At 37.6% G+C, this 13940-nt stretch overlaps 1 protein-coding gene across 1 annotated transcript; it reads right to left on the minus strand.

Moving 5' to 3' along the window:
* Positions 1-670: 670 nt before the first annotated feature.
* LOC117343120 (beta-1,4-galactosyltransferase galt-1-like) lies at positions 671-13188 on the minus strand. Its single transcript, XM_033905433.1, has 2 exons — positions 13045-13188; positions 671-2582 (listed from the first exon to the last, which is right to left on the minus strand). Exon 2 carries the CDS (start codon positions 2531-2533, stop codon positions 830-832), a length of 1704 nt encoding a protein of 567 aa, XP_033761324.1. The 5' UTR covers positions 2534-2582; positions 13045-13188; the 3' UTR covers positions 671-829.
* Positions 13189-13940: the final 752 nt, after the last annotated feature.

The following is a 13940-nucleotide window of genomic DNA, read 5'->3' on the forward strand; positions in this document are numbered from 1 at the left end:
ATCAGTTGATATGTAACCTAACATCAGTTGATATATAACCTAACATCAGTTGATATATAACCTAACATCAGTTGATATGTAACCTAACATCAGTTGATATATAACCTAACATCAGTTGATATATAACCTAACATCAGTTGATATGTAACCTAACATCAGTTGATATATAACCTAACATCAGTTGATATATAACCTAACATCAGTTGATATATAACCTAACATCAGTTGTAACCTAACATCAGTTGTAACCTAACATCAGTTGATATATAACCTAACATCAGTTGATGTGTACCCTAACATCAGTTGATATATAACCTAACATGAGTTGATATGTAACCTAACATCAGTTGATATATAACCTAACATCAGTTGATATATAACCTAACATCAGTTGTAACCTAACATCAGTTGATATGTAACCTAACATCAGTTGATATATAACCTAACATCAGTTGATATATAACCTAACATCAGTTGATATATAACCTAACATCAGTTGTAACCTAACATCAGTTGATATGTAACCTAACATCAGTTGTAACCTAACATCAGTTGATATGTAACCTAACATCAGTTGATGTGTAACCTAACATCAGTTGATATATAACCTAACATCAGTTGATATGTAACCTAACATCAGTTGATATGTAACCTAACATCAGTTGATATATAACCTAACATCAGTTGATATATAACCTAACATCAGTTGATATGTAACCTAACATCAGTTGTAACCTAACATCAGTTGATATGTAACCTAACATCAGTTGATACATAACCTAACATCAGTTGATGTGTACCCTAACATCAGTTGTAACCTAACATCATTTTATTTGTGTAGTGTAACATCAGTTGAGTTGTATAGACTAACATCAAAAAGACGCTGTTTCACACGACGAACAAGAGAAGTCTTGTACGTTGTTACGGAAGTGTCTTTCACCGTTAATTTACAGTTCATCCCATAGTCTGATTTACAATGACGATAATGGTGGATGAATGCCAGTTTGGGGCTGACATTGTGACACTGATAATGTTCCTCGTTTGGTTTACTGACATGGTGGATTCCCAGTTCAAACACATTGACCGGGTTCACGATTAGTTTGGTTCTAATGTTACTGAACTTCCGGGTCCTCACGGTATTATTTAATGTCGTTAGTTGTCGGAGTTCTGACAACTCGACTACATCATCACTGTTGAACTTTGAATCAAAGAATGCACTTTTGAATTTATAAGCAGATATTGTTTCATCATCTACGCCCTGCTCTTCGTGTAAATAAGATAAAAAATCTGGAATAGTATTTTGATTTCTCGGTACAATAAACTCATCAAAGTCCAAGAAAGCTACATGTTTAAATGTGAACATTGTTCTATAAAGACAATCCCAGACCGAGGCTGACTGACCATGGTACCATATAGCATTAACAGGTGCCGTCAGATTCCATACCATGACGGTCGCTAAACCCAATCTCCGGTAATAATCCAGCAGTGTAGATACCTCAGAGGAAATAAATTTGGGATAAAACACAAAATGTTGAGCTCCAAGTATTCTTGATAGTTCTATAAATTCTGTTAATCTCAAGATATCCACGTCACCAAATAGCGGGGGGACACAGATAGCGAGATCTTGCGGTTCTATTTTGCCTTTTTTATCGTTGTCAATGACGTTCATAAAAATATCTGTATTACTCACAGATAACACGACTTGGTCAAGCAAAACATCAATACTGGGAACTTCGCATGAACCAATAAACGAGGAAAAATATTTCATGTGGCTTTCACAAGTCTCGTACAAAGTCACGCGAGACACTACCGTGTTATTGGACAGGTCTCGAAGTAAAAATTTACAAACTATGTCTTTGTTAGTTTCTGCTCTTTTACCTATCAAAACTATTCTGATGAATCTAGTAGGTTTTCTTTCGTCTAAATATGCCGAGTAGACGCGTATTTCCCCCGGAAGTGACACTAGGTTGACGTGATATGTCGGAAGTATTGCATTAGAATCACGTGATCCTCTACGCAAATCTATCTCTGTGTTGCTTTTATTGAGCAGTTTCTTGGTGTTGTCATCTTTAAAATTAACCATTAATTGTTTGAACTTTTGGAAATGATGTAAATTTGTGCTGTTGCCATTTCCGACGTGTTTATGACGTAGTGAATCCATTTTCTCTTTCCATTCTTCCAGATTGCTGTAGACGTTTACGTTCTTTGTAACTGATAAATAGCTGACCACTTCCGGTGTAATTCTATGTATAACGGATGTCCATTTCGTGGTAGGAATTTCTTGTTGTTTTACATTGCCGTAATCATTTGGGCTAAATTTAGGATTCCGAATTCTGAAAAGTTGATATTTCTTGTCAACTAGATTTTTCTTATGTTTAGACATATATTTGTCGTCTAACTCCGAGGAACCGTAATCTAAGTCTGCTACGCTTGTTGATGTAGAGGTGAGCATGGTACAGGCGATGTATACTGTTACTGTTAAATACACTGTTAGAAGCACGACTAAACATCTTCCTATCCGTCGAGAAAGCATTCTGATTCTTTTTCTGTCTTATCTGGGTCTAGTCACTCGATAATGAAGTCTGAAATATATAGAAACAAGAACATCCGTTATACAATCTTAACTGAAATAGGGAATATCTCTTGAAATATCAAACGTGTGATTTGGACTGGCGTTGTTTTATATCACATGGTCGCTATGGTAATATATTATGTTTTATCAATGAGAGAGAAATCAAGGCCTCAATCGGTATTTCCTAAATAGAGGACCTAGCGCGAGGTCATGTAATATACTACTGTACAATGTACTATGGTAAGTATAATGTATTACTGTAATTACAATGTACTACTGTAATTACAATGTACTACTTTAATTACAATGTACTACTTTAATTATAATGTACTACTATAACTATAATGTATTACTGTAATTGAAATATATTACTGTAATTATAATGTACTATTGTAATTGCAATGTACTACTGTAATTACAATGCACTACTATAACTACAATGTACTACTATAAATCCAATGCACTACTATAACTGCAATGCACTACTTTATTAAGAATGTATTACTGTAATTACAATGTACTACTGTAATTACAATGTACTACTGTAATTATAATGTACAACTATAATTTCAATTTATTACTGTAATTACAATGTACTACTGTAATTACAATGTACTACTGTAATTACAATGTACTACTATAATTACAATGTACTACTGTAATTACAATGTATTACTATTATTACAATGTACTATTATAATTATAATGTATTACTGTAATTACAATGTACTACTGTAATTACAATGTACTACTATAATTACAATGTACTACTGTAATTGAAATGTATTACTGTAATTACAATGTACAATTGCAATTACAATGTACTACTGTAATTACAATGTACTACTGTAATTACAATGTACTACTATTATTACAATGTACTATTATAATTATAATGTATTACTGTAATTGAAATGTATTACTGTAGTTATAATGCACTATTGTAATTGCAATGTACTACCGTAATTACAATGTACTACCGTAATTACAATGTACTACTGTAATTGAAATGTATTACTGTAATTACAATGTACAATTGCAATTACAATGTACTACTGTAATTACAATGTACTACTATAACTACATTGTATTACTGTAATTACAATGTACTACTGTAATTACAATCTACTACAATAACTACAATGTACTACTATAATTACAATGTACTACTATAATTACAATGTATTACTGTAATTACAATCTACTACTATAATTACAATGTACTACTATAATTACAATGTACTACTATAATTACAATGTACTACCGTAATTACAATGTACTACCGTAATTACAATGTACTACTGTTATTACAATGTTCTACTATAATTACAATATACTACCGTAATTACAATGTATTTCTGTAATTACAATTTACTACTGTAATTACAATGTATTACTGTAATTACAATGTATTACTGTAATTATAATGTACAACTGTAGTTACAATGTATTACTGTAATTACAATGTACTACTATAATTACAATGTACTACTATAATTATAATGTACAACTGTAGTTACAATGTATTACTGTAATTACAATGTACTACTATAACTACAATGTACTACTATAATTATAATGTACAACTGTAATTACAATGTACTATGCACTAAACGTTCTTTAAAAATCCAATATTGGAAAGTATTATATTGATACGAGTCAGGGTCTTTGTCCCTAACATCACTGACGGGTACTAGAAGGACGAAACAGCTGTATGATGTCCCTAACATCACTGACGAGTCCTAGAAGGACCAAACAGCTGTATGATGTCCCTAACATCACTGACGGGTACTAGAAGGACGAAACAGCTGTATGATGTCCCTAACATCACTGACGAGTCGTAGTGGGACCAAACAGCTGTATGATGTCCCTAACATCACTGACGAGTCCTAGAAGGACCAAACAGCTGTATGATGTCCCTAACATCACTGACGGGTACTAGAAGGACCAAACAGCTGTATGATGTCCCTAACATCACTGACGGGTACTAGAAGGACCAAACAGCTGTATGCTGTCCCTAACATCACTGACGAGTCCTAGAAGGACCAAACAGCTGTATGATGTCCCTAACATCACTGACGGGTACAAGAAGGACGAAACAACTGTATGATGTCCCTAACATCACTGACGAGTCGTAGTGGGACCAAACAGCTGTATGATGTCCCTAACATCACTGACGGGTACTAGAAGGACCAAACAGCTGTATGATGTCCCTCACATCACTGACGGGTACTAGAAGGACCAAACAGCTGTATGATGTCCCTCACATCACTGACGGGTACAAGAAGGACGAAACAGCTGTATGATGTCCCTAACATCACTGACGAGTCGTAGTGGGACCAAACAGCTGTATGATGTCCCTAACATCACTGACGGGTACTAGAAGGACCAAACAGCTGTATGATGTCCCTAACATCACTGACGGGTACTAGAAGGACCAAACAGCTGTATGCTGTCCCTAACATCACTGACGAGTCGTAGTGGGACCAAACAGCTGTATGATGTCCCTAACATCACTGACGGGTACTAGAAGGACCAAACAGCTGTATGATGTCCCTCACATCACTGACGGGTACTAGAAGGACCAAACAGCTGTATGATGTCCCTCACATCACTGACGGGTACTAGAAGGACCAAACAGCTGTATGATGTCCCTAACAACACTGACGGGTACTAGAAGGACCAAATAGCTGTATGATGTCCCTAACATCACTGACGGGTACTAGAAGGACCAAACAGCTGTATGATGTCCCTAACAACACTGACGAGTACTAGAAGGACTAAACAGCTGTATGATGTCCCTAACACTACTGACGAGTCTTAGAAGGACCAAACAGCTGTATGATGTCCCTAACAAGACTGACGAGTACTAGAAGGACCAAACAGCTGTGTGATGTCCCTAACATCACTGACGGGTACTAGAAGGACCAAACAGCTGTATGATGTCCCTAACATCACTGACGGGTACTAGAAGGACCAAATAGCTGTATGATGTCCCTAACATCACTGACGGGTACTAGAAGGACCAAACAGCTGTATGATGTCCCTAACATCACTGACGGGTACTAGAAGGACCAAATAGCTGTATGATGTCCCTAACATCACTGACGAGTACTAGAAGGACCAAACAGCTGTATGATGTCCCTAACATCACTGACGGGTACTAGAAGGACCAAACAGCTGTATGATGTCCCTAACATCACTGACGGGTACTAGAAGGACCAAACAGCTGTATGATGTCCCTAACATCACTGACGGGTACTAGAAGGACCAAACAGCTGTATGATGTCCCTAACATCACTGACGGGTACTAGAAGGACCAAACAGCTTGATGATGTCCCTAACATCACTGACGGGTACTAGAAGGACCAAACAGTTGTATGATGTCCCTAACACCACTGACGAGTCCTAGAAGGACCAAACAGCTGTATGATGTCCCTAACAACACTGACGAGTACTAGAAGGACAAAACAAATGTATGATGTCCCTGGCATCACTGACGAGTACTAGAAGGATCAAACAGGTGTATGATGTCCCTAACATCACTGACGAGTCCTAGAAGGATCAAACAGCTGTATGATGTCCCTAACAACACTGACGAGTCCTAGAAGGACCAAACAGCTGTATGATGTCCCTAACACCACTGACGAGTCCTAGAAGGACCAAACAGCTGTATGATATCCCTAACATCACTGACGAGTCCTAGAAGGACCAAACAGCTGTGTGATGTCCCTAACACCACTGACGAGTCCTAGAAGGACCAAACAGCTGTATGATGTCCCTAACATCACTGACGAGTCCAAGAAGGACGAAACAACTGTATGATGTCCCTAGCACCACTGACGAGTCCTTGAAGGACCAAACAGATGTATGATGTCCCTAACTTTACTGACGAGTCCTATAAGTACCAAACAGCTGTATGATGTCCCTAACATCACTGACAAGTCCTAGAATGACCAAACAGCTGTATGATGTCCCTAACTCCACTGACGAGTCCTAGAAGGACCAAACAGCTGTATGATGTCCCTAGCTCCACTGGCGAGTCCTAGAAGGACCAAACAGCTGTATGATGTCCCTTACTCCACTGACGAGTCCTAGAAGGACCAAACAGCTGTATGATGTCCCTAGCACCACTGACGAGTCCTAGAAGGACCAAACAGCTGTATGATGTCCCTAACTCCACTGACGAGTCCTATAAGGACCAAACAGCTGTATGATGTCCCTAACATCACTGACGAGTCCTAGAAGGACCAAACAGCTGTATGATGTCCCTAACACCACTGACGAGTCCTAGAAGGACCAAACAGCTGTATGATGTCCCTAACACCACTGACGAGTCCTAGAAGGACGAAATAGCTGTATGATGTCCCTAACACCACTGACGAGTCCTAGAAGGACGAAATAGCTGTATGATGTCCCTAACACCACTGACGAGTCCTAGAAGGACGAAATAGCTGTATGATGTCCCTAACACCACTGACGAGTCCTAGAAGGACGAAATAGCTGTATGATGTCCCTAACACCACTGACGAGTCCTAGAAGAACAAAATAGCTGTATGGTCAGTTTATTTTGGTTCTGCTGTATGTACAACCTGACATTAGCCCCGTAATTTGAACAATTTGGAAGATTTAGAATTTTGCTGATGATAAAGGAAGGAAAAATAAACGTACATACTCTGAACCGGTGTCTATATGTATTTTAGATACTTTATAATTCTCGTATACAACGTTTCCCAGTCCCCATGTGAATGTTAAAACAGGATATAACCACTTATAAAAAGAAGGATATATTATGATTCGTCGACTTTAGATATACAAACTTTCCAAAAAATATCAATTTTTATGCTCTGTATTGTTATACATGTATCTTAGTTTTATAAACCTTTCCAAAAGATGTTGACTTTCTGTGGATTGTATTATTATATTTTAAAATCGTGTATCGATATCATGGTGATCATCCTAAATGTCGTAAGGAAGTCGGCAATGCTGGGCATTTGAATGTATTATTTTTTTAAGTTCCTCTCATGAGACTTCGACTGATTTTTATCCAATAAAGCTTACTTACCTAAAACACCAGAGGACGTCGCTTTTAATAATCACGACAGAAAAACATTACGTTGTGTGGGAGATGATGCAAACTATTAGACACGAACTACCAGTTGTATCCGGTTTCGTTTCACGTACGAAAAGGTTGATTGGATTTTGAAATTGACCTTTGAACTGATAGTAACTGTTCTTACCCTAAGCGTAGATAATTTGAATTTCGCGTGTAAACCTATAGTCATTGTACCACTATGATGGGTGTTATAACCTCTAGTCACGGTACCACTATGATGGGTGTTATAACCTCTAGTCATTGTACCACTATGATGGGTGTTATAACCTCTAGTCACGGTACCACTATGATGGGTGTTATAACCTCTAGTCATTGTACCACTATGATGGGTGTTATAACCTCTAGTCATTGTACCACTATGATGGGTGTTATAACCTCTAGTCATTGTACCACTATGATGGGTGTTATAACCTCTAGTCATTGTACCACTATAATGGGTGTTATAACCTCTAGTCACGGTACCACTATGATGGGTGTTATAACCTCTAGTCATCATTGTACCACTATGATGGGTGTTATAACCTCATGTCATTGTACCACTATGATGGGTGTTATAACCTCTAGTCATTGTACCACTATGATGGGTGTTATAACCTCTAGTCATTGTACCACTATGATGGGTGTTATAACCTCTAGTAGTGTAAACCTATAGTCATTGTACCACTATGATGGGTGTTATAACCTATAGTCATTGTACCACTATGATGGGTGTTATAACCTTATGTCATTGTACCACTATGATGGGTGTTATAACCTCTAGTCATTGTACCACTATGATGGGTGTTATAACCTCTAGTCATTGTACCACTATGATTGGTGTTATAACCTCTAGTCATTGTACCACTATGATGGGTGTTATAACCTTTAGTCATTGTACACTATGATGGGTGTTATAACCTCTAGTCATTGTACACATGATGGGGTTATAACCCTCTAGTCATTGTAACCACTATGATGGGTGTTATAACCTATAGTCATTGTACCCTATGATGGGTGTTATAACCCTATAGTCATTGTACCACTATGATGGGTGTTATAACCTATAGTCATTGTACCACTATGATGGGTGTTATAACCTCTAGTCATTGTACCACTATGATGGGTGTTATAACCTATAGTCATTGTACCACTATGATGGGTGTTATAACCTCTAGTCATTGTACCACTATGATGGGTGTTATAACCTCTAGTCATTGTACCACTATGATGGGTGTTATAACCTCTAGTGGTGTAAACCTATAGTCATTGTACCACTATGATGGGTGTTATAACCTCTAGTGGTGTAAACCTCTAGTCATTGTACCACTATGATGGGTGTTATAACCTATAGTCATTGTACCACTATGATGGGTGTTATAACCTATAGTCATTGTACCACTATGATGGGTGTTATAACCTATAGTCATTGTACCACTATGATGGGTGTTATAACCTATAGTCATTGTACCACTATGATGGGTGTTATAACCTTTAGTCATTGTACCACTATGATGGGTGTTATAACCTATAGTCATTGTACCACTATGATGGGTGTTATAACCTCTAGTCATTGTACCACTATGACGGGTGTTATAACCTCTAGTCATTGTACCACTATGATGGGTGTTATAACCTATAGTCATTGTACCACTATGATGGGTGTTATAACCTCTAGTCATTGTACCACTATGATGGGTGTTATAACCTATAGTCATTGTACCACTATGATGGGTGTTATAACCTATAGTCATTGTACCACTATGATGGGTGTTATAACTCACGAGTGGTGTAAACCTCTAGTCATTGTACCACTATGATGGGTGTTATAACCTCTAGTCATTGTACCACTATGATGGGTGTTATAACCTATAGTCATTGTACCACTATGATGGGTGTTATAACCTCTAGTCATTGTACCACTATGATGGGTGTTATAACTCACGAGTGGTGTAAACCTCTAGTCATTGTACCACTATGATGGGTGTTATAACCTCTAGTCATTGTACCACTATGATGGGTGTTATAACCTATAGTCATTGTACCACTATGACGGGTGTTATAACCTCTAGTCATTGTACCACTATGATGGGTGTTATAACCTATAGTCATTGTACCACTATGATGGGTGTTATAACCTATAGTCATTGTACCACTATGATGGGTGTTATAACTCACTAGTGGTGTAAACCTCTAGTCATTGTACCACTATGATGGGTGTTATAACCTCTAGTCATTGTACCACTATGATGGGTGTTATAACCTATAGTCATTGTACCACTATGATGGGTGTTATAACTCACTAGTGGTGTAAACCTCTAGTCATTGTACCACTATGATGGGTGTTATAACCTATAGTCATTGTACCACTATGATGGGTGTTATAACCTATAGTCATTGTACCACTATGATGGGTGTTATAACCTCTAGTCATTGTACCACTATGATGGGTGTTGTAACTTATTCTATCTAATCCAGGGGACGTGTAGTGATTAAGATACGCTGATTAGACCGAGGTAATTTTACCAGGTTCATATCAGCGACCTTGTTATAATGCCATGTCACATTACCCACCTGTTAATCCAAGATAACACGTGTGTTAGACCAAAAGTGCGAGTATAATGGCATAATGATATTCGTCATATATACAATATGTAAGTGACGTCACAATTCAATGCATTGTCTTTTCCTAGCACTTTTCCCTGTGCTGTTTTGGTTGTGTTCTTAGGCGAGACATTTAACCCAGTTGCACTGAATGACACGCGACGGGATTTCCGTCCGTTTCTCAGTGAGGTAGTCACCAACTACTACAATAAAAAATTCCTGCCTCAAAATGACACTAGCTGTTCACGGGGCGAAAACTCCAGCAAACAAACACAAATTTCCTGGTATCGTAAAATACACCGGTGAAAACGCCTGTCTTACATAGACAAGGTTAAAAAAAAAAATAAAAAAAAAAAAAACTTTACTTATTCTCACGAATCGAAATTGTGTGATATTGACACAACTGAATATAGAACAGATTTATTCATTGATTTAAATTAGATCGATGTATTTTATACTCCGTGAACGTTGTCAAGGGTCCCGATGTATTTTATACTCCCTAAAACGTTGTCAAGGGTCCCGATGTATTTTATACTCCCTAAAACGTTGTCAAGGGTCCCGATGTATTTTATACTCCGTGAACGTAGACAAGGGTATCGATGTATTTTATACTCCCTAAAACGTTGTCAGGGGTCTCGATGTATTTTATACTCCCTAAAACGTTGTCAGGGGTCTCGATGTATTTTATACTCCCTAAAACGTTGTCATGGGTCTCGATGTATTTTATACTCACTAAAACGTTGTCATGGGTCTCGATGTATTTTATACTCTCTAAAACGTTGTCAGGGGTCTCGATGTATTGTATACTCCCTAAAACGTTGTCAGGGGTCTCGATGTATTTTATACTCCCTAAAACGTTGTCAGGGGTCCCGATGTATTTTATACTCCCTAAAACGTTGTCAAGGGTCCCGATGTATTTTATACTCCGTGAACGTAGACAAGGGTATCGATGTATTTTATACTCCCTAAAACGTTGTCAGGGGTCTCGATGTATTTTATACTCCCTAAAACGTTGTCAGGGGTCTCGATGATTTTATACTCCCTAAAACGTTGTCAGGGGTCTCGATGTATTTTATACTCACTAAAACGTTGTCAGGGGTCTCGATGTATTTTATACTCACTAAAACGTTGTCATGGGTCTCGATGTATTTTATACTCACTAAAACGTTGTGAGGGGTCTCGATGTATTTTATACTCCCTAAAACGTTGTCAGGGGTCTCGATGTATTTTATACTCCCTAAAACGTTGTCAGGGGTCTCGATGTATTTTATACTCACTAAAACGTTGTCATGGGTCTCGATGTATTTTATACTCACTAAAACGTTGTCAGGGGTCTCGATGTATTTTATACTCACTAAAACGTTGTCAGGGGTCTCGATGTATTTTATACTAACTAAAACGTTGTCAGGGGTCTCGATGTATTTTATACTCCCTGAAACGTTGTCAGGGGTCTCGATGTATTTTATACTCCCTAAAACGTTGTCAGGGGTCTCGATGTATTTTATACTCCCTAAAACGTTTTCAGGGGTCTCGATGTATTTTATACTCCCTAAAACGTTTTCAGGGGTCTCGATGTATTTTATACTCACTAAAACGTTGTCAGGGGTCTCGATGTATTTTATACTCACTAAAACGTTGTCAAGGGTCCCGATGTATTTTATACTCCCTAAAACGTTGTCAGGGGTCTCGATGTATTTTATACTCCCTAAAACGTTGTTAGGGGTCTCGATGTACATGTATTTTATACTCCCTGAAACGTTTTCAGGGGTCTCGATGTATTTTATACTCCCTAAAACGTTGTCATGGGTCTCGATGTATTTTATACTCACTAAAACGTTGTCAGGGGTCTCGATGTATTTTATACTCACTAAAACGTTGTCAGGGGTCTCGATGTATTTTATACTCCCTAAAACGTTGTCAGGGGTCTCGATGTATTTTATACTCCCTAAAACGTTGTCAGGGGTCTCGATGTATTTTATACTCACTAAAACGTTGTCAGGGGTCTCGATGTATTTTATACTCACTAAAACGTTGTCAGGGGTCTCGATGTATTTTATACTCTCTAAAACGTTGTCAGGGGTCTCGATGTATTTTATACTCACTAAAACGTTGTCAGGGGTCTCGATGTATTTTATACTCCCTAAAACGTTGTCAGGGGTCTCGATGTATTTTATACTCCCTAAAACGTTGTCATGGGTCTCGATGTATTTTATACTCCCTAAAACGTTGTCATGGGTCTCGATGTATTTTATACTCCCTAAAACGTTGTCAGGGGTCTCGATGTATTTTATACTCCCTAAAACGTTGTCATGGGTCTCGATGTATGTTATACTCCCTAAAACGTTGTCAGGGGTCTCGATGTAATGCCAAAATGTAGTTTGCTCTATTTTTATCGTTTTTAACTTTAAATAACTGTTTCGTTTACATATCGACATTCTCTGTTTTTAAACAAAAGAAATGTGTTATTCAGCATTACAATGACACACTTATCTTATCTGACTTCCCGGTAATATTCATCACGTGAGTATGTATATAACTGTTAACTATATTACTATCTATTCAATAAGGCACAATTGTCATACTAAATGTATTGTTCTCGCTTCTGTGAGTTTTGATAATTGTCAATTTTTATCATAATAGTTTTGATAATTGTATGCTAATATCATAACAGTTTTGATAATTGTAGACTTATAACAGTTTTGATAATTGTAGACTCATAACAGCTTTGATAATTGTAGACTTATATCATAACAGCTTTGATTAAAAAAAACTCACCTTTTCACGTGTATTTTGATTTAATTTGCTCCATTTCCCATGACGACGTGATGATAGTATCCCGTCACCTAAGATGTAATAGCTTCAGTTTGAATCCGTGAAGTTTTAAAATCTGTATATAGATGTATGTGTGCTTGTGTTGGATGAAACATGTGCATGCATGTGATAGTATTAGTCCTGTGATCCGGCTGTAAATCAGTGTGTGTCGCTATCATATTAAGGGACCCACTATCTGAGTCGCTCAGCTTTGTTTTATAAGTGCTGTCAACTTTCCGTCTTTTATTGATAAAGGAACATTTAAAGATCAAATCATCTCATATTGTTTAATTTATGTTTAAGTTCCTCATTTATTTAATAAAAATAAATACAACAATACATTTCAGAATTAATACACATGCTATTGCCACAAATAACATTATAAATGTCCCTGGTTATTTTAGTTAGAGGTAGTCAGGTAGGTATAAAAGTGTCCTTGCACCACTGGGATGGACCTTGATCAAGGTAAAGTTCACGGTGATTTCTACAGATTCGGGGTCAGACTTTATCAGCTGTATATATACCTACAAAATGCATTTTTATCAGATTGTGTGACACTGTATATTACATACGGGCGGATATTCGTTTTAGGAAGCAACATTGTAATAGTCTGGAAGCGACTCCCACCCAACTACACTATTTTGTATATATTAGTAATGGAGCGACTGGTTTGAGGTGACTAATGAGAACCCATATAACCGGAGGCGAGTAATGATAACCCATAGAACCGGAGGCGACTAATGAGAACCCATATAACCGGAGGCGAGTAATGATAACCCATAGAACCGGAGGCGAGTAATGATAACCCATAGAACCGGAGGCGAGTAATGATAACCCATAGAACCGGAGGCGACTAATGA

This window comes from Pecten maximus, chromosome 15 (genome assembly GCF_902652985.1).
Source record: "Pecten maximus chromosome 15, xPecMax1.1, whole genome shotgun sequence".
Lineage (NCBI taxonomy): Eukaryota > Metazoa > Mollusca > Bivalvia > Pectinida > Pectinidae > Pecten > Pecten maximus.